Source organism: Thalassophryne amazonica, chromosome 13 (assembly GCF_902500255.1).
Source record: "Thalassophryne amazonica chromosome 13, fThaAma1.1, whole genome shotgun sequence".
Classification (NCBI taxonomy): domain Eukaryota; kingdom Metazoa; phylum Chordata; class Actinopteri; order Batrachoidiformes; family Batrachoididae; genus Thalassophryne; species Thalassophryne amazonica.
The window spans coordinates 40,795,331-40,818,473 of NC_047115.1; the positions used below are offsets into that span (position 1 = coordinate 40,795,331).

The window sequence follows — 23,143 nt, forward strand, 5'->3', positions numbered from 1 at the left end:
TGGCAGTGTTTCACAGGGCTGACACATCGAGACAAACAAACACTCACACTTATAGTCAATTCAGTGTCACTAATTCCCTTAATCTGAATGTCTTTAGATGTGGGAGGAAGCACCCAGAAGGAACCCAAACAACAGCAGAACATGCAAATTGCCCATTGGAATGAGGGTATGAATGAGTTTGTCTGTGTATATGTATCAGCCCTGCAACAGACAGGCGGTCTGTCCAATGTGTACTATAGCTCTCGCCCAGTGACCACTGGGATACACTCCAGATAATGCTATACTTAAGAAAATGGATGGCTAATGAATCACTATAAAAAAAACAAAAAACAGAAGTGATAAAGGTTAATAAGAAAAAAAACACAGGTTAGATGACTGTTGTTGGCAGATTTTAAATGTACAGCTGATAGCATATATGTTTATTAAAAAGCTATTTGGAAAGGAATACTTAAATTTGCATATAAAATGATGTACATACATAACAGTCTTTTCTGATCATTTTTAAATAATACACAAAGTATAATCCAATTTAAAAAACAAAATAAAATCAAACCACATATACAATTTATAGAAATATAATTCTTTGGGGGAAAACAAAATCAAATAGCTGTCACAACTTCTGGCGTTATCCCAGCGTCCTTTGCCATGGAATAAAACTGGCCTTGTTTTTTAAATAGGTTGCTCGGAGAATCAAATTCCACTATTTTACCAGCATCCAACACCATCACCCTGTGGAAGGGGAACATAAAGACCGTAGTTATTGCTTAGATCAGCAGGAATACTGTATATACATCAGTACATGTTGGTGCAGCGCATTAAATGTCAAAATTTTTGCAATTATCAATCGTCATCACTACAGAAAAACGAACCTTGGACACACATAGTTTAAACACCAATAACATCCACATAGCTTCTGACCATACGCGGCTTAAGGATGGGGCTTCATGCAGTTGTAAACACTGACCCCTACCCACCCACGCCTGACTGATCTGGCAGTAACTGGAGACTGGAAACAAACAACTTCGGTAACAGTGGTACTGATACGATCTTGGAGCCACTACATTGTGGAACGGCTACAAAGCACAGTGTGTTTTCTCTAGCGGTCGATTTTTCACCATTTTTCATAAGTTTTATGTAGTGGTTTCAAGATCACTGGTCCCGGGGTTGCGTGGTTCTGAGGTCTCTAGAAACCAATCTCGTACTCTTGCGTCCCCAGTTTCCATAGCACCCACGATTGGTCATGTGCACACTGCAGTGAAATCAACTGAGCAAGTTCACATAACAAAAAATGCATGCCAAAATTCCTCTCTTATATAAGCTAAATTTAGAGGTTTGTGAGATAGGTCACCAAAGTCTATATCCACACTCTGTTTACTCTGTAAAACACACCCAAAGATCTGTTCCTTCAGTGACAACTGAAGTCGTACATCAAGTAAGAATAGGAAAGAATTCCACCTACAAAGCTTCAACAATTGGTGTCCTCAGTTGCCAAACGCTTATTGATGTTGTTAGGTGATGTAACACAGTGGTAAACATACCACTGTCGCAGCTTTTTTGAAACATGTTGCAGGCATCCATTTCAAAATGAGCAATTATTTGCATAAAAACAATAAAGTTTATCAGTTTGAACATTAAATATTTTGTCTTTGTGGTGTATTCAATTCAATACAGGTTGAAGAGGATTTGCAAATCATTGTATTCTGTTTTTATTTACATTTTACACAATGTCCCAACTTCTTTGGAACTGGGGTTGTAAATTCAATTTCAATTTTCAATTTATTTAATTTATACTGCCTCAAGGCACTTCACACAAGTAAGGTCTAACCTTACCAACTCCTAGAGCAAGCACACAGACTCCCTCTGATGATTTTAGGAAGAAACTTCAAACAGACCAGACTCAAAGGGGCGGCCCTGTGGTTGGGCATATTCCTTCAAAACTGTTCAAACACAAAATAATTCCCCAAATTCCTAGATTTTTACATTGTAACATGACAAAATACTTGACTTTTTTCACCTTCAAAACAACAACCCTGTATTTGTGAAGCAGAATCTGGGTGTAGTGTTCAGAGCTCGAGTGATTACGATGGCAGTGATGAATGATTATGTCCCTTTGTGGTTTGAATAAGGCACAAAGGGACAAATATTCCAAGAAAAATCTTTATGTTGTATACCGTGGCACATACTCAGTGAAGTGTTCTGAGGGTTCAAGGCCATGTGCGGGTTGCTTGAGATGAGCAAAACAAAACCGGAGTGCAGGTGGAAAGAAAAGAGCATCAACAAGAGTGAAAGCACATTCGTTTCAGTTCACCTGTTGTTGTCCATGATGCTGTGCAGGCGATGGGCGATGGTGAGCACAGTGCAGTGGGCAAACTCTTTACGGATGGTGTTTTGAATGAGGTCATCAGTCTCCAAGTCGACGGCTGCTGTGGCCTCATCAAGGATTAAGATACAGGACTTTCTCAGCAGCGCTCGGGCCAGACACAGGAGCTGCCTCTGACCAACACTGGGATAAAAAAAAATAATTATAAAAAAAACCAGACATATAGATTAGAAATGGGATATTTAAGGACTTGCTGGCACAATCACGGGAGTTATACCAGTGTCTGGATTAACCCACCTGAGGTTTTCTCCTCCTTCTGCGACTTCATGCTGTAGTCCTCCTGGCAATCCTGCTACATAGTCCTTCAAATGGGACAGCTCCAGTACTCTCCAGATGTCCCCTTCACTGAATTTATCAAATGGATCGAGGTTCATCCTCAAAGTCCCAGAGAACAGTATTGAATCCTATATATCCCATAAAGACACGTGTCTTTTAAAAGGGACTCCTATGTGAGAAAGAATGGGTTTGCAGTACATGTTGGCGAGTGTACCTGTGGTATGATTGTGAGTCTATTTCTCAGGTCATGGAGGCCTATTGCAGAAATATCTATGCCGTCGATGATGATACGTCCTTCAGCAGCTTCAATGATTCTAAACAGGGAGTTGGTCAGGCTTGACTTCCCAGCTCCTGTGCGTCCCACAATGCCAATCTGGATGGAGATGGGAAAACGTCAATTAACTGACCATCAGTTTCTAAATTAATATATGTATGAATTAGTAATGATTAGAACCACAGATCACGTTTCAGCCAAGACCCCACACCCACAATAAAGTCCAAGCCTTAGTCCATTGTAGTGGATGAGCCACATCCATAAAAACATTTCTGGTCATCAGATCTACATCATTAAAGACTAAAGAACGGTTATGGGTTGACAATCATGGGATCCTGAACACATCTTTCTGATTCAGACCCTGATCATTCACCTGTTTCTTATCGCTGACGTGTAATCCTGATCTTTGTTCCTGATAGTCTTAAGATCCTGATTGCTGAACATTTATCTTGATTGCTGACCTTTAACCCTGAATACATATCTTTGACCCAACTTGACTACTTTTAACGTGATCATGTTACATCACTAATTATATAGCGGCATGATGGAGTGGAACAGACCCAGGTTTTCTGAAAAAGATGTGAAATTTCATCTGATTTTCCAGATTTTATCAGTTTTCTTGCAAAAAAAGTTGTTCTCTACACCAATGAACCTATGAAGTTGTGTAACTGGTGCTGCAACAGACAAAAGTTGCCCTGTGCAAGGGCTCAAGAATCACAGCAACAGATGCCATCAAAACTGCATGTCTTGGTGGCTTCCCTCACAAGGGTCCTTCTTATGCAGTCACTTCATTGGTTGTGTGCTTAGATGGCAGAGCTTTTTCCTTTCATACAACATGACTGTGAAATATCTTATCTTTTGAGATCAGTCAAGTTCAGTTGAGTTCTTTTAAGACTAGACAACACTCATCTAATCTCACTCAGCGTATACTCACTGAGGATGTATAATTTGTATTTTAATCTTATTATATTTTGGATTTATTGTTGTAATTACTGTCTTAATACTTCCTTAATTATTGTTCCTCTATTATTTTTAATACTGTGCTGTACTTTGCATTTAGGTTGTAAAAGTGCTATATAAATATAATTATTTTTGTTGGTATTAATATGATATAAATTAACCTCAAGACATATTTGGTAATTTGGATTTATTGACATTCCTAAAGAAAAATCCCATACCATACCATATAATAATAATAATAATAATAATAATAATAAAGGATTATTAACCGAGCGTGAGGTCTGTACAGGAAAATATAAATATCAGACCAAGGTGTAAGTACAGACCGAGCATTAGCGAGGTCTGTGAGAGAAACACAGAGGTCTGATATTCCTGTACAGACCAAGGAAGTGAGGTTAATAATTTGTTTATTATTCTTTTTGGGATGAGAATGGACAGGATTAGGAATGAACATATCAGAGGGACAGCTAAGGTGGGACAGTTTGGAGACAAAGTCAGAGAGGAGAGATTGAGATGGTTTGGCCAGATGGTGTAGGGGAGGGACTCAGGATATATGTATAAGGAGAAGGATATCGAGGATGGAGTCACCAAGCAGGAGAAGAAGAGGGAGGCCAAAGAGTAGGCTTGTGGATGTGCTGAGGGACGATATGCAGGTGGTTGGCATGACAGAGGAAGATACAGGGGACAGGGTGAGATGGAACTGACGGATCTGCTGTTGCGACCCCTAACGGGAGTAGCTGAACAAAACAGATGAATTGCAAGTGTAGCATCTAAATGAAGTCATTGTGTTTACAAATTGAACATTTCAGACTACCGGCCAAATGTAATCCTCATCTGCATAACTTATGTAGATACATATATTTTTTGTCCATCTGTTATACACACACACAAACCTTTTCCTTGCTGCTAATGTCACAGGTGATTCCATGCAGCACAAGGTCTAATTCAGGTCGGTAACGGACCTTGTAGTTGTCAAACTGTAGTCTTCCTGAATCAGGCCATTCTTCTGAAGGCCGATTGTCAGTGACCCACTTAGCCTAAAAACATAAACATATACATAGAATAAAATCAGTTATTGAGGAGTTCAAGTCAAATGTGAAAGAAAGTCTTAAAATGCAGAATTCAATCTAACATATTACTACAGCTGCTTTTGACAATTAATTGCATGCATATACTCAAATGTAGAGGAAACACAACAAAAGTAGAAATGGAATTTGGTTTTGTCACATGGACTTTCACAAAAAAGGTGGAAACAGTCATTTTCACAATTTGCATGTGAAAGAAAAGAACGGTTCTCATACCTCATTCGCAATCTCAGTGTATTCACTGATTCTCTCCACCGCTACGATATTAGTCTCCAACTCTGAGGTCATCCTCACCAGCCAGTTTAGTGTCTGTGTTACCTGCAAAGTCCCAACAAGAGAGTGGCCTGCATTCACACTGCATCAGCATCATTATTATTTCTGTTATCGACATCTGTACAAGTGATAAGAATGTGGATGAATGTGTGAGTACTGACGTTTAGGGAGTACGATATTGACAAGCCAACAAGTCCGCTACCCAGGGAATCTCTGGAAATGACAGCAAACAGGGCAGCAAAGAACACTACCAGATTTCCCACAAACTCCAGACGGATTGCCAGCCATCTGTGCAACGAGCACAACAAATATGAGCATTTCACCATCTACCAACAGTGTATATACCATAATCCAATGGGAATAATAATGATTCGATTTGTGCCTGAGTTTGCAGGTGAAATATGTGCTCACGGTCTGACCTGTTGGAGACGATCCAGGGGTAGACGCTCTTGATATTCTCATCAATAGTCCTTTCGTTGTGTTTTAGGAACCTGTCTTGGTGACCATAGGCTCTTATCACCGACAGACCTGACACCGTCTCACCAAAGTGGGAGTATATAGGAGATCGAGACACTGAGTCTAGACGACGCAGCTGTCTTGAAGTAGCAACGTAGAAACGCTAGAGCGGAGAAGAAAAAAACAAAGACCTTGAGTTGAAGGTTTATTGGATGATCTTTATACAAGATACTCCCCTACACCTCTTGCTCCTTTACTGCAACTTCAAATATTCACTGTTTGCCTTTGGTTTTGCAGACTGTTCTGTTTACCTGCACAAAGTAGTAGATCACTGACAGAGGAATGATGACGATGATGAAAAAAGGAGTGGTGAGGCAGATGACAAACAGTGTCCCCAACACCCCCAGCAGACACAGGATCCAGGAGCGGACAGACAGAGGAATGGCTTCATCCACTGCGAATATGTCCTTTAGAATGACGGGGAATTTAAATACAGTTTCTTAAATTGTTACTTTTACAGAATAAATAAATCAACTCGGTGCTTTAAAATTAGCACAGAACAAATTAAAAACAATTAAATTCTATTCTATTCATTTATTCAGTACCAAATCATAGCACCAAATGCAAGTCAGCTCAAAGCACCACACACGGGTCAGGTCTAGAGCAGGGGTGGCCAAGTTCGGTCCTCGAGAGCCACCGTCCTGACACTCTTAGTTGTCTCCCTGTTCCAACACACCCGAATCCAATGAAAGCAGACTTTTAATGAGCTTTTCATTGGATTCAGGTGTGTTGGAGCAGGGAGACAACTAAGAGTGTCAGGAAGGTGGCTCTCGAGGACCGAACTTGGCCACCCCTGGTCTAGAGTCTCAGAATCCACAGCTATATGTGGCTCTAATGTCTTTGGTCGACCCACACCATGAGTGGGACAAAACAAAAAGCACAACACCCACATAGCCATATATAGTCCAGTGTTCACACTGGGGGGTAGTTAAAAAGACAAAAAGGAGGTAAAGATTAGAGTCCCAGGGAAATAGACTGCATTAGGAAGTCAGTGATGGTACTGATGCCAGAAAGTCATTTAAGTATGACATTTCTCATTTCTCAAAACGTCCATTGTAGACAGCATATATATCCTGTTCAGTCATGATATATGTTCATCGCACACTTGCAGTATACAAAATCCTTAATTCTTTTAATGTCGTCACTCATTAGCATGTCCAGTTTAGAAAAAAAACAGTTTTGTTCACTAATTGCACTGCATCTGAACCTCATACATGTCAATCAATATGATACATCAACTGATACACTCCATCCAGCAATGCAGTCCCTTCGCTCCAAGAAAACCTCTAATGCACAGGAGTGGAATTTTACCCATTTGTGTCATGGTTTATGATTTGGTCACATCTCTGGTGTTTATTTTCTGCTCTCTTTGATATTATTTCTTTGGAGTATTACTACTGTTATTATAGTTCTCTAACATTTACTTGCTTCTTCTGTGAATTGTCCTCCATGATGCTTTTATTATGATAAGTCCACTCCATGTTGATTTCCACTGTCTTTACGTCCTGTCCAAGGGCTTTCGAGTTCATGTGCACACTTCATCCATGGATTAAGTCCTGCATTATTTAACCCTCCACAGCCCTTCACTATTGTGCCAGATAGTCTGGTTTCCATGCCTGCTTTTTCACATTCTTTCTCCACGTTTGACCTGCTGTTGTTGACCTATACAGCCTAGCCTTGCCTGGTGATTATTGGACTGTTTGCCTGGTATATTTGATAACTGTGTTCCTGTGATCATCTGCATGTTCATCTGGTTAATTCAATTGCAGTTTTTCATACAGACACTATTGTCTCATGGACTGCTTTCCTGTCATGCTTTGAACTTCTGCCTGAGTCACCGTTTCAACCCACCAGCCTGTTCCCACATGGACTCTATTGTTGTACGGACTGTTGCTACTCTGTGCTGATCTCCGCAGTTCCATCAGTGCTAAGTAAAGTCTTTTACCATTCTTGCGCTTCTCTGCTCTGGGGTCCTTGGTTGTGCTTCGATTATTACAATCTAGGTTGCTACATCTGGATGTTTGCTCACTCGCCCCATCCATTCATTCCAGCAGCTGATTGGAGAGCAGTCATAAATCGTAATGTACAGTATGCTTTGAACGTTAATAAATGCTTCAGTGTCCATAACAACTGGGGAATCTTTTACTTCTGAATAGACTTGGGAGAAAGGTAGGATGAGCTGGCTATTACTGACATACCAGTAATTTTTGCTCTTACCCATCAATAGCTGACACATTTCCATAAATCAAATGCTACAATTAAATACATCAGTCTAGTCCAACACCAGAACTGCTTTGGATCCAACAATTACCAGACTGTTCTAAATTACACTTTCCTTATCATAGCCATGATCCTAACCATATGCTACTGTTAAGTTACCTCTGTAACAAAGGACACTGGGCACATTTTGTTCATACACTCAGATTTTTAATCTTTTTGTGTGTTCAACATAAGAACTTTTATGGATGCTTGGGAAAACTCAGAAATCATAAGGAGAGATTCTGGTTGGGATGGCTGGAGTCCATCCTAGCAGTCAGTGGGCAAGAGGCGGGGTACACCCTGGACAGGCTACCAGTCAGTCGCAGGGCTGACAGACAAATTCATTCAACCATTCACTCCCACTTATGGTCAATTTAGAGTGTCCAAGTTACCCAACCTGCATGTTTATAGAAGTGGGAGGAAGTCGGAGCACCCAGAAGGAACCCACACAGGGGTGAATATGGAAACCCCACACAGAAAGGACCAGATCAGATTCTAACCCAGGACCCTGCCACTGTGAGGTAACTGCTAATCACTAAGCCACTTTGTTAATCTAATCAATAACTAATAATTAATAATGTAATAATATGGGCTTAGCATAAGTAAATATTGCAATATTCATAAACTTAATGAAAAACAAAACAGAACAATAGATAAATAAATAATTCAGCCTTCAAATTCACATTCAGCTGATGTTGAGTCCAACCTTTGCAAAGCGGTTGACCACGCGTCCAGTGGGTGTGGTGTCGAAGAATACCATGGGAACTCGCAGTATGTTGTTAAGCAGCCTGGAGTGCAGGATTCGTGATGCAGAGACAGAAGCATTGGCCAGGACCAACGTTCCAAGGAACACAAAGATGCCTACAAACAAAGGGTTGTCAAAAGACAATACTACATCTTCATATTGAAAGATAATGCACAAAAAAGTACTGGGTACCCATGTATGCTTAAAGCAAATAAAATATTATATACACCATAATTAAGTCTTACACTTTTATCCACTTCCCTGAAATATTAAGTATTCTTTCTTTTCATTGTCACACCTTTCAAATACCTTATAGTTTAGCCAAATCTGTGCTGTACAATTATAAATGCATAAAACAGTGAATTGATGCACAAATTAGTTATCAAATGCTTCATTCATGTTCATTCAGCTTATTAACCACTGTGACAAATCAGCCTGATACTGGGAAGCAAAAACGAATCACGTTCGGATAATGTCTCAGTTGAAAGCACAAAGATGATGTTCTGTGCACACATTCTCTTTGACCATACAATATACTGTAAGTGGCAGAAAATATACTTTTAAACACTGAACAGCAATCTGCTTTGCAAGTTTGCACAACTTAAAGAACAATTATAATTCTCAGTGTGGGGAACTTGTATACATTTAGCAAATTCTGAAGTACCAATTTTCACTTTTGCTTATTTTGTATAAAGAGATATTTCATGCCATATTGTCTGAATTTTTTTGTTTTAAAGTTCACACCTGACCATCTCAGATTTGCTTCATACTTGAATTCTTCAACATTTCATTTATCTATGAATAGCTCAAAAGTTATTACTTTTGAGGTCAGTGGATCAGAACCTCCTGAGGGTCCCTCGTACCCACTTTAAGACCTGAGGAGATCGTTCTTTCCAGGCCGTTGCGCCGAGGCTCTGGAATGATCTCCCTTTGTCTCTTCGTTCACTGGACTCTGTTGATGTTTTTAAGAGCAAACTTAAAACCCATCTGTTTCTCCAGGCATTCAAACCTTAGTAGTGAGAGGGCTGTTTTATGACCACTGTGTGTGTCTTAGCGTTATTTTATTGTGATGTACATTGTATTTTTCTCAGACTTTTTATCTGTGTGTGCCTTTTGTGACACACCTTGTGACTTCCCTTGTCTGTGAAAGGTGCTATATAAATAAACATTACTTACTTACTTACTTACTGATTGAACACTAACTTTTTTTTTTTTTACAAGCCCTCGATTTTGACAGAAAATTCGGGCCATGCCCACTTTTTAGGGCCTCCATATGTCAAAAATTAATAAAGATACAAACCTAAAATTTTGCACTTGTTATTGGACCCAATAGCAATATTTCCATAAATTATGAAGCAAATCTGAGATGGTCAGGTGGTGGGGCATCTGTTGACCTGGCATGGAATGACCCCTAATACAGTCATAGTCTATTATCAAGTCAAGTCACCACACCACAGAAGAACAATGGGTCCTGCATAGCAACCACCGGGCCGAAAACTGGTCAAGCCCCACCTCTTCAATAAAACCATCTATCTGTTGCAGCCAGGTGGCATGTCAGTGTTCTACTGGTCATTTTCCCACAATGGGATCCTCAGGACTGGAGACACATTGTCAAATGTGTCACATAGCCAAAATAAGTGAGTGTGTAATTGAGGGAATGTCATCTGAGGCTCCCACAGGAACCACTCCTTTGACACATAATCATTCCATCAGGACCCACGCATCCTCCAAAGCAATCTATTACCAAAACCATCCATAGGTCATTGGCCATGCGCCGGTATGGTGCATCCTCCCCACCCCCATCAATTTTGTATCATCAGAAAGCTTAGGATGTCTAGATTACAAATATAATTTAACAGTAAAGACTGGGACTCATAATGACAGCACTGGATTACTACCCTGTCATTAACCACCCTATTACAGAATAAAAACCTGTCAAAGAATGCCTGCAAGTAGCAGAAGACGCCACACATGAGACAGTATGTCATTACAACCTTCGACACGGGGGTTTGTATGAAGGCATACCCTGATCTCAACAAGAAAGCTGTGCACATAATTCAAAATGTAGTTGACTCTATATAAAGACAGCTTTCATTTGGTGTCTTATATGTTCCATTTGCTTAAAAGATGATGATTTGGCAACTCTCTATGTTGTGTGGAAAAAAATATTACATTTCATAGTCGGACATTTTCTTTTGGCTAGGTTTGGTCAATAACAGTGCTCATATGTCATAGTGAGCCCCAGAATTTTTATAATCTAGACATCCTAAGTTTTTTAATGATACCAAATTTATAGGGTTGGGGGGGGGGGCATGCAGAACCATTGTAGCCTGCAGCCTATCACTGGGTAGTGTCCAAGTCTCAGCCATAAACTAACACAGGAAGCCCCAGGACCCTGAAAAGACGTGGACCTTCTTTCTTCTGCAAAGGTGTAACACCTCTGATTAGCACTCTCATGGCTACGTGAGATCTACCCAGGCATGTCTCAATCTCAAAGGCTGTGGACTCAGAAACATGAATGTCTCTTTAAAAGTTCAACACTTTTACCACATACAGATAAATGTCTGATGGCAGAGTCCAGGAAGTCATTAAATGCCTTGATCTTAGTTTTGATCCAGAGCAATTGCAAACCCAAACTCTTTTCACTCAACTTCTCAGGTGCTGCTATCAGGACATCCATTTATTCCACAAAGATCACAGCATTGTCCATGAAGTCAAGGTCAATAAACCTTTCCTTGCCAACAAAGGCAACTAAGCTGTTTTCCACAACCCTACACAACACACTGATCTCCTGTCAGTGTGTTGCTACCTTCAGCCATAGACTGAGATCACCAAGGTGCACCACAGAATGCGACAGGAGGTCTTTCCTACCTGTGGCAATCAGACTGTATAATCCCCCCACCCCACCCCCGCAGGATGAATACATTATTCATTCAGAGTTATGTACAATATTCTCAAACATCTTGTGCAAATGTGTTCCAGTCATTTTGCATAAATTTGTTGTACTTATTTAAAAAAAAACATTGTTCACTGTTTACTGTTTCTGTACTCTGGCAAAATAATTTCCTTTGGGATAAATAAATTTGATCTTATTTCATCTTAACACCCAGTCGAGTCTGTTGATAGCTGACTTTTGCGATTCATATTTGTTTTCTTTCATGCACTCATCTGATAATAAAGCTGAGAGTTTAAGTTACGTCTGGAGAGAAGGTTAACAATTCACTGATATAAAACCTGTTGTAAAAGTATCGTGACAGTTGAGGGATTAGCATGAAAACAACAACTTTTTTCAAGCTCATGAAATAAAAGTCCCAGTCCATTAAAAATAAAAGCCATCACACCACAGCTGGGACAGCTTTCAAATGGGAATGTGCATGTTGTGAGTATAAGAAGAGAAGGAAAGATGTGCGCTAAACTGAACTGAATGAACAAATACTCTGTTGAATTTGTAATCTTCTGTGGCTTTTAGAAACATGATGGCAAATGATTGAAACAGAAAACAAGCCTTCTGAGTAGTTAAGGCTCTCTTATAAATAAATAAATAATTGAAAATGAAAAGAAATCGTAAAACTGACAAGATAAGTAAAGTACATGCCATAAGTTGTAAGTGTTCAGTTACCCTGTGCCAGACCCAGAGCACCAAACACTCCCACTCTCAAGTCCCTTTTCCAGGTGCTGTTATCTTCAGCTGAATCACTGGTCCAGTCACTGAGCCAGATGTTCTGGCCAATGAAAGCAACATTCTGGATGAAGTAAACCATGAAGAATATGATGGTATATCCCCATCCCATAGCACGCATGTACTGGAGGAATACCGAGAATTTCACCTGGATAATAGAAAGAGACAATTGAGGATATAAATTAACAGACACCATAGCTAAAAACCTTCAAACTGAATTTTCTCCAACTCCACACATTTAATGTTATCAGCCAGTATATGTAATAAATCTAATAGAATGTTATTCATTTCCACAAAATGAACTGAAGAGAAGTAAACCAATGCCTTATTTTCTTCAGGTCAAAAGATTACATACAGGTTGACTGCCTTTTCAAACAGCACAGAAGATTGCAGAAGATTCTAAAAATAGGTGGATTTAATTTTAGGGTAACTCTCAAAGTGAAGTGTTGACTGGGGCACCTGTTTTCTGCATTTAATTGCCTACCTATGTAACCAGGGCCTTCTTGTATTTAATAACAGGAAAACTCAAAAATATTTAAGTCAAGGCATCCAAAGAAAAGGTGTTGAGGTTCATATGTCAAGTTCCTCCCTAGGAGTCACCTCCAAATGTTTCAAGGTACCACAAACAATCGTACAGTCTACAAGAAAATATGCATCTTAGGTACATAAAGACGTTGTATTCAGGAAGGAGGCATAATTAATACATAGGAATGAACAAACTTTGGTCCACAACGTCCAAAAAATCTCCAGGATCACAACTAAGGAACTGATGAAGGGCACAGAGGCATAGGGTAGAAATGTGACATTGTCCACCAATTCCATAAGTCAAGACACGTCTGTGAACATATGCTGGTGCACTGCATCCACAACACCCAGGTACACAACTGATGCATCCCTACATCTCTAAAATAACGGTCTCTCTGCCAAAGCCAGGTGAAACTCCATGAGCACTTGCCCTAAAACTCTCTCATCCAAGCAGAAACCTCCAAAATCAACATTGAAATGGTACAAAAACATCTGATGTTGATCAGAAAGACAAAGGCTGAGCCTTGTGGAGGTATGTTCTCTGGTCAAATAAGACAAAAATGAAACACTTCAACATCAGTTCTATACTCAACAAAAATATAAATGCAACACTTTTGGTTTTGCTCCCATTTTGTATGAGATGAACTCAAAGATCTAAAACTTTTTCCACATACACAATATCACCATTTCCCTCAAATATTGTTCACAAACCAGTCTAAATCTTTGATAGTGAGCACTTCTCCTTTGCTGAGATAATCCATCCCACCTGACAGGTGTGCCATATCAAGATGCTGATTAGACACCATGATTAGTGCACAGGTGTGCCTTAGACTGTCCACAATAAAAGGCCACTCTGAAAGGTGCAGTTTTGTTTTATTGGGGGGGGGGGTAACAGTCAGTATCTGGTGTGACCACCATTTGCCTCATGCAGTGCAACACATCTCCTTCGCATAGAGTTGATCAGGTTGTCAATTGTGGCCTGTGGAATGTTGGTCCACTCCTCTTCAATGGCTGTGCGAAGTTGCGACGACAAACTGGAGTCAGGTCGAGACCCAGATGAGGACGACGAGCATGCAGATGAGCTTCCCTGAGACAGTTTCTGACAGTTTGTGCAGAAATTCTTTGGTTATCCAAACCGATTGTTTCAGCAGCTGTCCGAGTGGCTGGTCTCAGACGATCTTGGAGGTGAACATGCTGGATGTGGAGGTCCTGGGCTGGTGTGGTTACACGTGGTCTGCGGTTGTGAGGCTGGTTGGATGTACTGCCAAATTCTCTGAAATGCCTTTGGAGACGGCTTATGGTAGAGAAATGAACATTCAATACACGAGCAACAGCTCTGGTTGACATTCCTGCTGTCAGCATGCCAATTGCGCGCTCCCTCAAATCTTGCGACATCTGTGGCATTGTGCTGTGTGATAAAACTGCACCTTTCAGAGTGGCCTTTTATTGTGGGCAGTCTAAGGCACACCTGTGCACTAATCATGGTGTCTAATCAGCATCTTGATATGGCACACCTGTGAGGTGGGATGGATTATCTCAGCAAAGGAGAAGTGCTCACTATCACAGATTTAGACTGGTTTGTGAACAATATTTGAGGGAAATGGTGATATTGTGTATGTGGAAAAAGTTTTAGATCTTTGAGTTCATCTCATACAAAATGGGAGCAAAACCAAAAGTGTTGCGTTTATATTTTTGTTGAGTTTAGGATTCCAATCCAAAGAACACCATCCCAGCCATGAAGCATGAGGGACAGCATTCAGTTCTATGGTGCTTTTCAGCAAAAAAAAAAAAAAAAATGCAATTACTCCATTAAATAGGCAGCATCATGATGGACAATTATCTGGAACATCCACTAGAATGCTAAACCTTGGCTACAATTCGTTATTTCAACAGGTCAACAACCTTTAACATATCTCCAAATTTGTGAGACACTGGTTTGCAGACAACAGCATAAAAGCAATAGAAAGGGGATCCCAAAGTCTTGACTTGAAACCCATAGAAAATTTGTAGATTGAAGATGGAATTTGGTTAAAGTCGGAAAAACTAAACCAATTAATTTGACTTATTTAAACCAGTTCTCAGAAGGAATGGGCCAAAAAATAAAAAGAAACAGTAAAATACTGAGAAGAGATTTTATATATAATTGTAATGATCTGTTAAATTTTAATGAAACATATGAAAATCAAACGTACATTATAACTGGGTTAACACGTTTCATTTTGGAATATGGAATGTGTGAAGTTGGGGAAAATAGGGTTTGAAAGTTTGTAGTTAAGGTATAAGGAAACATCTGCCCTCAACTGTATAGGCTGATACAAGAACTTTCATTTACCTGTCCCATTTCCATTGCTTCTTTCTCTATCAGCCTCTGGCCTTTCTTTGCTTTGTCAGCATCTTCTTGTTTTCTGATAGAGCTATTTGCTCTTAGTCTGACACTAAAATACACAGAAAATTATGAAGTAAGAACAGAAATAAAACATCCTATCATACAGGTTGTACCTTTACATGGCATTTTTAAAAATACACTAATGGCAGTTTGACTGTGCTAAGGCTGGTAACCACTCCTGTCACTGTTCTGTAACCGCTGTAACATTTTACATTTATAAATTTGAAAATGCTGCAATTATGTTGAAAAGCATCTCACATTATTTGTCTTATCATAAAAATTATAACAAGAGTGGTCTGTGAGCACAAAACCCCCCGCTGGCAAATGGTACTTTGCTACAAGTGCATGCTACAGTCTGATAAGATTTCAAGGTAGTTAGTTAGTTAGACAGTTAATTTCAGAATACAGGCACCCATTCATGAAATTTACAGAGTCTAGTTTTGTTAATCAAGGGCCATACCTCTCGTAAAACGGGCCCAACTCGAACGATATGACAATATGTGTATTACCAACTTATAACAAGGACTTGTACCAAGTTTCACCAAATTCCTCCTAAAAAATGTGAGGGGAGTTGATATCAGAATACAGGCACCCACTCATGAAACTGATATAGTCTAGATTTGTTAATCAAGGGCCATAACTCTGGTAAAATGGGCCCAACTCGAATGATATGACAATATGCGTATTACCCACCTATAACAAGGACTTGTACCAAGTTTCACAAAATTCCACCTACAAATGTGAGGGGAGTTGATTTCAGAATACAGGTACCCATTCATGAAACTGACGAAGTCTAGATTTGTTAATCAAGGGCCATAACTCTGGTAAAATGGGCCCAACTCGAACGATATGATAATATGCGCATTACCAACATATAACAAGGTCTTGTACCAAGTTTCACGAAATTCCAACAAAAAATGTGAGAGGAGTTGATTTCAGAATACAGGCACCCACTCATGAAACTGACAAAGTCTAGATTTGTGAATCAAGGGCCATAACTCTGGTAAAATGGGCCCAACCCAAATCCCACAACTCATTACATTAATAGCGATTTGTTCCATATGCTCTAACCTGTTGGTCTGCTGGCTGCGAATAATGCTGTTTTCTCTTTTCAGTGTGAAAGAAATCACGTCCTCCAGTGGTGAGTCAGGTTGGGTGTCCTCTCTCTCAGGGAGGAAATCTACATCTGCAAAATCTTCACTTTTTTCTAACCCAAGCAAAAAGAGGAGAAGCAAGGGGAAAAAATTGTACACGTAGTTGTATAGTATAAATGATCCTGCATGAAATCATACAAGTGACACATTAAAATCACTCCAGCTGTGTGCTTAATCAAAATGTATTAATGCAGAGTGTTATTCCAAATTTAAAGGAAATTTAAAGGAAAGAAAATCACATCATGTATGACTGTGAGAAAAAAAAGTTAAAACAATTACAAAAAAAAAAAGAGGAAAAGTTCCCTATAATGAAGACATTTCAATCTTTCTTAACATGAAGCTTTAACTTCATGTTCTCTAAAAAAGCATCTTCCATAAATACAAACTACAATTTTACATACATTGTCTTGATAGTACGTAGTTGTACATACATACAGTGCAAACCTGTACTTTTATAAAGGGGCAATTTGACATTGTAACCTCGGTTAATAACTTACAACTCAGAACCTTGCTAGGATCTCTCCAGATTTGGATTTGAGATTGATTGATCTTTTACGCATTACTATTTGATATTATTGTTAAAATTAAAGGTATTTTCCTATCAGGTCTGAGGGCACGCACTGGTGCTGTGTGTTCCCTTATCCATCACACAATGGGATTGCCTTGGGTCCTGGATGGATGGCAACCACCCAGGAAGATAAAAGGCCCATCCTCACCTGTTGAAAGTAGGCATCTATCTGCTACAACCATGTGTCAGAGAAGATGACTTTAAGCTTGAATTCATCTCAGCATGGGGTGACGCGCTCTTGGATTAACATGCAGAGAGTTTGGTACTTTCCAGAAGCGGGTAAGATCATACTGGACTTTCCATTACTAATGGGGATTTCCAGACAGTCACGGCGTGGTGGAAACAATGATGTGTGCTTGAATCATTAAGCTGCAGAAGAGGAGAATAACCACTGACCCTTAACCTGTGTGTGATAATTAATCTAAGATTTCTCTCTCTGCTCCCAACGACCCACAGACCAACACTCGGCAGATGGGCATCGGTCCTGGCTGGTGGCTGCCGGCTGAAGACACGCCAGTGTTCAGCATACGGATGTTGGATCTAGGTTGACTTTTGTCAACTGAAGTCGGATTAACCTTCGACATACGGATGTTGGATGTAGGTTGGATATTACCAACTGAAGAGGATTTTCTATTCACCAGCCAAGGTCAAGATCCCCTGGCCAGGGAGCATGATCTCAGATCCTCATACTCTCACCTCCAAAGGATTTTTAGATAATCAGAACAGTCCCCACTAAAGTGAGTGATCAGTTTAGAGCGTTAGAATCAAGTAGTTTCTGCCAACCATATTTCTAATCATATTCTAATCAATTTTGTATAATCATTTGAAATATAATCCATGTTAACTATGTTACCTGCACTTACATATTCTGCAATAAATTCCTAAACTGCAGTTAAAGTGCTGATTCTGGACATTGGATTATTAAAGCTCCTTAGGGTGTAAAAATGAAGTACATTGGGTGTATAACATCAAACTGCTCTTAAAGGTTGGTCTGGTTTTATCACCCTGCCGGGTGATACCCGTGGGGGCTCGAGGGTTGGACCCTTGAGACTGAGAGCTGGTACACGACTACATATATATAGGGACCGTGCGGGATCTTACACGTTAAATGTGGGCAATCCCTTGTCCTTCTCTAGTCACTGGGGTCCTCAACATTGAGGCACCTACATGGTGGATCACATCCAGAGAAACCCTTACATAGGACACACATGGCCGAAAGCTTTGAACTGTTTTAATAATCTCAGAGAAATTATTCAAGATCTTGCAAAATACCCTATGTCACATTGTTATGGAAAGGACCAAATTGATCCATGTGCCACATGGTGATCTGGGTCATTTCAAAATTGGATCAACACTTTCTTGAAATCAGTCGAAACATTATTGTGGTAACTTCTCTGCACACTTACCTGTTTCTTTCCTAGCTCTGTTACTGTGTTCTTTGGCATATGTGTCCAAAAACTCAGAAAATGCTCCTCCACTGGCACGGAGGCTGTTGTAGGATCCCACCTCGGATACCACCCCGCCCACCAAGACCACAATTTCATCTACAAATGGCAGGAAACTCACTCCATGGGTCACCAGAATACGGGTCTGTACAGGTAACGACAGTTCAGCTTTAGATTTCAAATTTTACAGTCAGATCCAAAAGTATTTTGACAGTGACGTAATGTTTGTAATTTCGCCTCTGTACACACCACAATTAAGTTGAAATGATACAATTAAGATGTGCTTTCTACGGAGACTTTGAGCTTTAATCCAAGGGGCTTAAAGGGGATAGAGAATCAAAATCATCTTTTTCATGTTTTTGGTGTTAGTTCAGAGTCTCCCCGCTGTGGGGAATACACACGAAGTGCCAGCAAGTTTCAGAACCTCTGTTTCAAGTATTTCTTCTTTTTTGGAATTGCCCCTAGAAAACAGGCCAATCCGTTTTTGAGAGAAAACTTACATCACTTTTTCACCAATAGCACCCCCCCCCCACACACACACACACACTCTTTCACACACGCCCCTTCGAAATTAATTATTCATAAGGTTGTGCCCACCCATTCGTAACACTCGAAGAGGAGCAATGGCGAGCTACAGGTGTGCTTTCCCAGGCTGTTTTAGCGGACTACGATCTTCCCACGGAAAGCAATGTATGCGATCAATGGCTTTTATTCATTTTTAACCGCATCCCCAGTACATACAACCGCCGACTATTTCTTTGCTCTGCGCATTTTATGGAGGACTGTTTTACAAACCTTGCACGATTTCGCGCTGGCTTCAGTCGGCATTTAATACTCAGTAGAGGGTCAGTTCCGACTTTGCGACAAAATCAACCCCAGCAATCAGTACAGCCTGTGAGTATCACATTTTCTTTTGTTTTAAATTTGTGTTGCGCCATATTCCTGTTGTAAGAATTGCATGTTAGAATGGCACGTTAGCTCTGGTTTGTTCCTCTAAAGGAAATGAGCTAACCCCTTAGCAGCTAGGGATGTGTATCGAGAACCGGTTCCTTTTGGGTATCGTTAAGAAATGACTCGATCCACCGACATCAATAAGCTTTGTGCTTAACGATTATGTTATCGGTCCTGCAGAGTGGCCGTGTTTTGGGGGGTGTTTGTCAGGAAAATGATCATTTCTGTATTGATTACAGACCCTGCATTGGATCCATAAACAACTTTTCTGCAGCGCAGCTTTGCTTTGAACCTTGAACCAATCGAAGCAGTGCTTCGCAGATTGAAGCAATGCTTCGATTATTCTTTTTCTTTTGCTTAATTTTCTCCTAAAACCCTAAAGAGCATACGTCTGAGTATTATTTACCTTTTCTATGTTAAACCGACCTGTTATGTTCTTCTGAAACAGTTGATAGATGTATTTTATAACTTAAAACGGGAGCGATGCTAACGCGTTAGCATGTATATGGCATTTTCAATGTTAAAAGTTAGCATTGCAGCTGTCATCACGTTCTGGTGCATTTGTTTTCAAATTGTAATATTTCTTAAATTTATTTTTGTTTATATATTAATAATCTAATGATTATTATATACAATTTTAGAGAAAGAGGCAAAAAAAAAAACCTGAATAGAAACACAACAGAAAATATAAAAGCAATGAAAATAAATAAATAATGCTTTCTTTTCAGTGAGAGCAAGGGCAGCCAATCAAACAATGGCAACCGATCAGCGCCACCTACTTGCATTTCATAATGAGGTTGCCAAATAAGCTCCGAAACGACGCCATTAAAGGCAAACGAGGCATTCTAAACCCAGCATAGTAACATAGCTGTTTCAGAGCGCCTTTTAGGAAGGTTCTGAGCCATTACAGACCCAACCAATTTTTTTTGGGCTACATATCACATCACAGAACAAGGATTAATGCCCCATTCAACCTCTCTCTATCATCTTTAACAAATAAACTGAATTGACCACTTGTACACATAGTGCCTCCATTTTCAGAGCCCATAAGTAATTCGGCAAACTAAAAATGAGGATTCTTTTCATTACAAATGATCACTTTGACATCTACTTTTCTTGAGACAAGTCAGCAGATGGACACAGGAACATTTCCATCACATCACTGATTATGTCTAGTACTTCATTTACATCAGTTATTCAGAAGTACAAACAGTATGGTACTGCATGGTAAATCTGTCTAGAGTAGGTGGAGAGATTGAACAAGATGGAGACAAATGAGGGAAGCTACAAAAACACTCAAGGCAACTCTGAAGGAGCTATAGAATTCTGTGACTGTGAGCAGACCACCTATAAATTAATTTTTGTTTGTTGGACCACCAGTCACAATTTCACAAAGTGGAACAAATAAAAATAAAATAAAAATTTCACACAAGAAAACAGATCAGATCTAGGCTTGAGTAACTGAAATTTCGACATCTTTTTAAGAAGACACTCCTATATTTCACTCCACCGTGAAACTATATGTGATGCAACAGACAAAAGCTGCACTTTTCATAGTTTCTTCAGTCACAGCTAGAGATGTTTTGGTGGCTTTCCCAACTAGTCTTGTTTCTGCACCGACACTCAGTTTTCAAGAACGGCCTACTCCAGGCAGATACAGTACCATAGAGTTTGTAAATGAAGCCCAAGACATATTCAGTGACTTGCAAATGTTCATCTGTCCCCCAGCTTATCTCAAGAAAACTGATTATTCGTTTATAACAAAATCATAGTACACTCAACAAAAATATAAACGCAACACTTTTGGTTTTGCTCTCATTTTGTATGAGATGAACTCAAAGATCTAAAACTTTTTCCACATACACAATATCACCATTTCCCTCAAATATTGTTCACAAACCAGTCTAAATCTGTGATAGTGAACAATTCTCCTTTGCTGAGATAATTCATCCCACCTCACAGGTGTGCCATATCAAGATGCTGATTAGACACCATGATTAGTGCACAGGTGTGCCTTAGACTGCCCACAATAAATGGCCACTCTGAAAGGTGCAGTTTTATCACACAGCACAATGCCACAGATGTCGCAAGATTTGAGGGAGCGTGCAATTGGCATGCTGACAGCAGGAATGTCAACCAGAGCTGTTGCTCGTGTATTGAATGTTCATTTCTCTACCATAAGCCGTCTCCAAAGGCGTTTCAGAGAATTTGGCAGTACATCCAACCAGCCTCACAACCGCAGACCATGTGTAACCACACCAGCCCAGGACCTCCGCATCCAGCATGTTCACCTCCAAGATTGTCTGAGACCAGCCACTCGGACAGCCGCTGAAACAATCGGTTTGCATAACCAAAGAATTTCTGCACAAACTATCAGAAACCATCTCAGGGAAGCTCATCTGCATGCTCGTCGTCCTCATCGGGGTCTCGACCTGACTCCAGTTTGTCATCGTAACCGACTTGAGTGGGCAAATGCTCACATTCGCTGGCGTTTGGCACGTTGGAGAGGTGTTCTCTTCACGGATGAATCCCGGTTCACACTGTCCAGGGCAGATGGCAGACAGCGTGTGTGGCGTCGTGTGGGTGAGCGGTTTTCTGATGTCAATGTTGTGGATCAAGTGGCCCATGGTGGCGGTGGGGTTATGGTATGGGCAGGCGTCTGTTATGAACGAAGAACACAGGTGCATTTTATTGATGGCATTTTGAATGCACAGAGATACCGTGACGAGATCCTGAGGCCCATTGTTGTGCCATACATCCAAGAACATCACCTCATGTTGCAGCAGGATAATGCACGGCCCCATGTTGCAAGGATCTGTACACAATTCTTGGAAGCTGAAAATGTCCCAGTTCTTGCATGGCCGGCATACTCACCGGACATGTCACCCATTGAGCATGTTTGGGATGCTCTGGACCGGCATATATGACAGCGTGTACCAGTTCCTGCCAATATCCAGCAACTTCGCACAGCCATTGAAGAGGAGTGGACCAACATTCCACAGGCCACAATTGACAACCTGATCAACTCTATGCGAAGGAGATGTGTTGCACTGCATGAGGCAAATGGTGGTCACACCAGATACTGACTGGTATCCCCCCCAATAAAACAGAACTGCACCTTTCAGAGTGGCCTTTTATTGTGGGCAGTCTAAGGCACACCTGTGCACTAATCATGGTGTCTAATCAGCATCTTGATATGGCACACCTGTGAGGTGGGATGGATTATCTCAGCAAAGGAGAAGTGCTCACTATCACAGATTTAGACTGGTTTGTGAACAATATTTGAGGGAAATGGTGATATTGTGTATGTGGAAAAAGTTTTAGACCTTTGAGTTCATCTCATACAAAATGGGAGCAAAACCAAAAGTGTTGCGTTTATATTTTTGTTGAGTGTATTTAGTTTGTACAATTACTTAGGAATTCTGAAATTCCTAAGTAATTTGTGCATGCAAATGCCTGTAATTCTAAAATGGTTTATGTGATATTTTTGCTAAACTCCTTGAGTTAAAAGTAACATTCTACATTACAAGTACATCCTCATTGTTTAATTTCAACTCTACTGTGATAGTATAAAGAAGCTAAACTACACACACACAAAAAAAGTGTCACTGTCCAAATACTTATGGGTCTAACTGCGTAGCACAAAAGCACTGTAACGGCAACAATG

At 40.2% G+C, this 23,143-nt stretch overlaps 1 protein-coding gene across 1 annotated transcript in view; it reads right to left on the reverse strand.

The window, feature by feature from the left end:
- Positions 1 to 379: 379 nt before the first annotated feature.
- abcc2 (ATP-binding cassette, sub-family C (CFTR/MRP), member 2) overlaps positions 380 to 23,143 on the reverse strand; it is a 77,531-nt gene continuing 54,767 nt past the window's right edge. The window contains 14 exon segments of the mRNA XM_034184682.1: positions 380 to 729; positions 2,309 to 2,503; positions 2,618 to 2,784; positions 2,871 to 3,029; positions 4,784 to 4,927; positions 5,192 to 5,293; positions 5,410 to 5,536; positions 5,668 to 5,867; positions 6,016 to 6,171; positions 8,730 to 8,884; positions 12,388 to 12,595; positions 15,305 to 15,407; positions 16,430 to 16,565; positions 18,487 to 18,670. Of these exon segments, the coding sequence (XP_034040573.1) occupies positions 600 to 729; positions 2,309 to 2,503; positions 2,618 to 2,784; positions 2,871 to 3,029; positions 4,784 to 4,927; positions 5,192 to 5,293; positions 5,410 to 5,536; positions 5,668 to 5,867; positions 6,016 to 6,171; positions 8,730 to 8,884; positions 12,388 to 12,595; positions 15,305 to 15,407; positions 16,430 to 16,565; positions 18,487 to 18,670 (2,166 nt within the window). The 3' untranslated portion in view covers positions 380 to 599.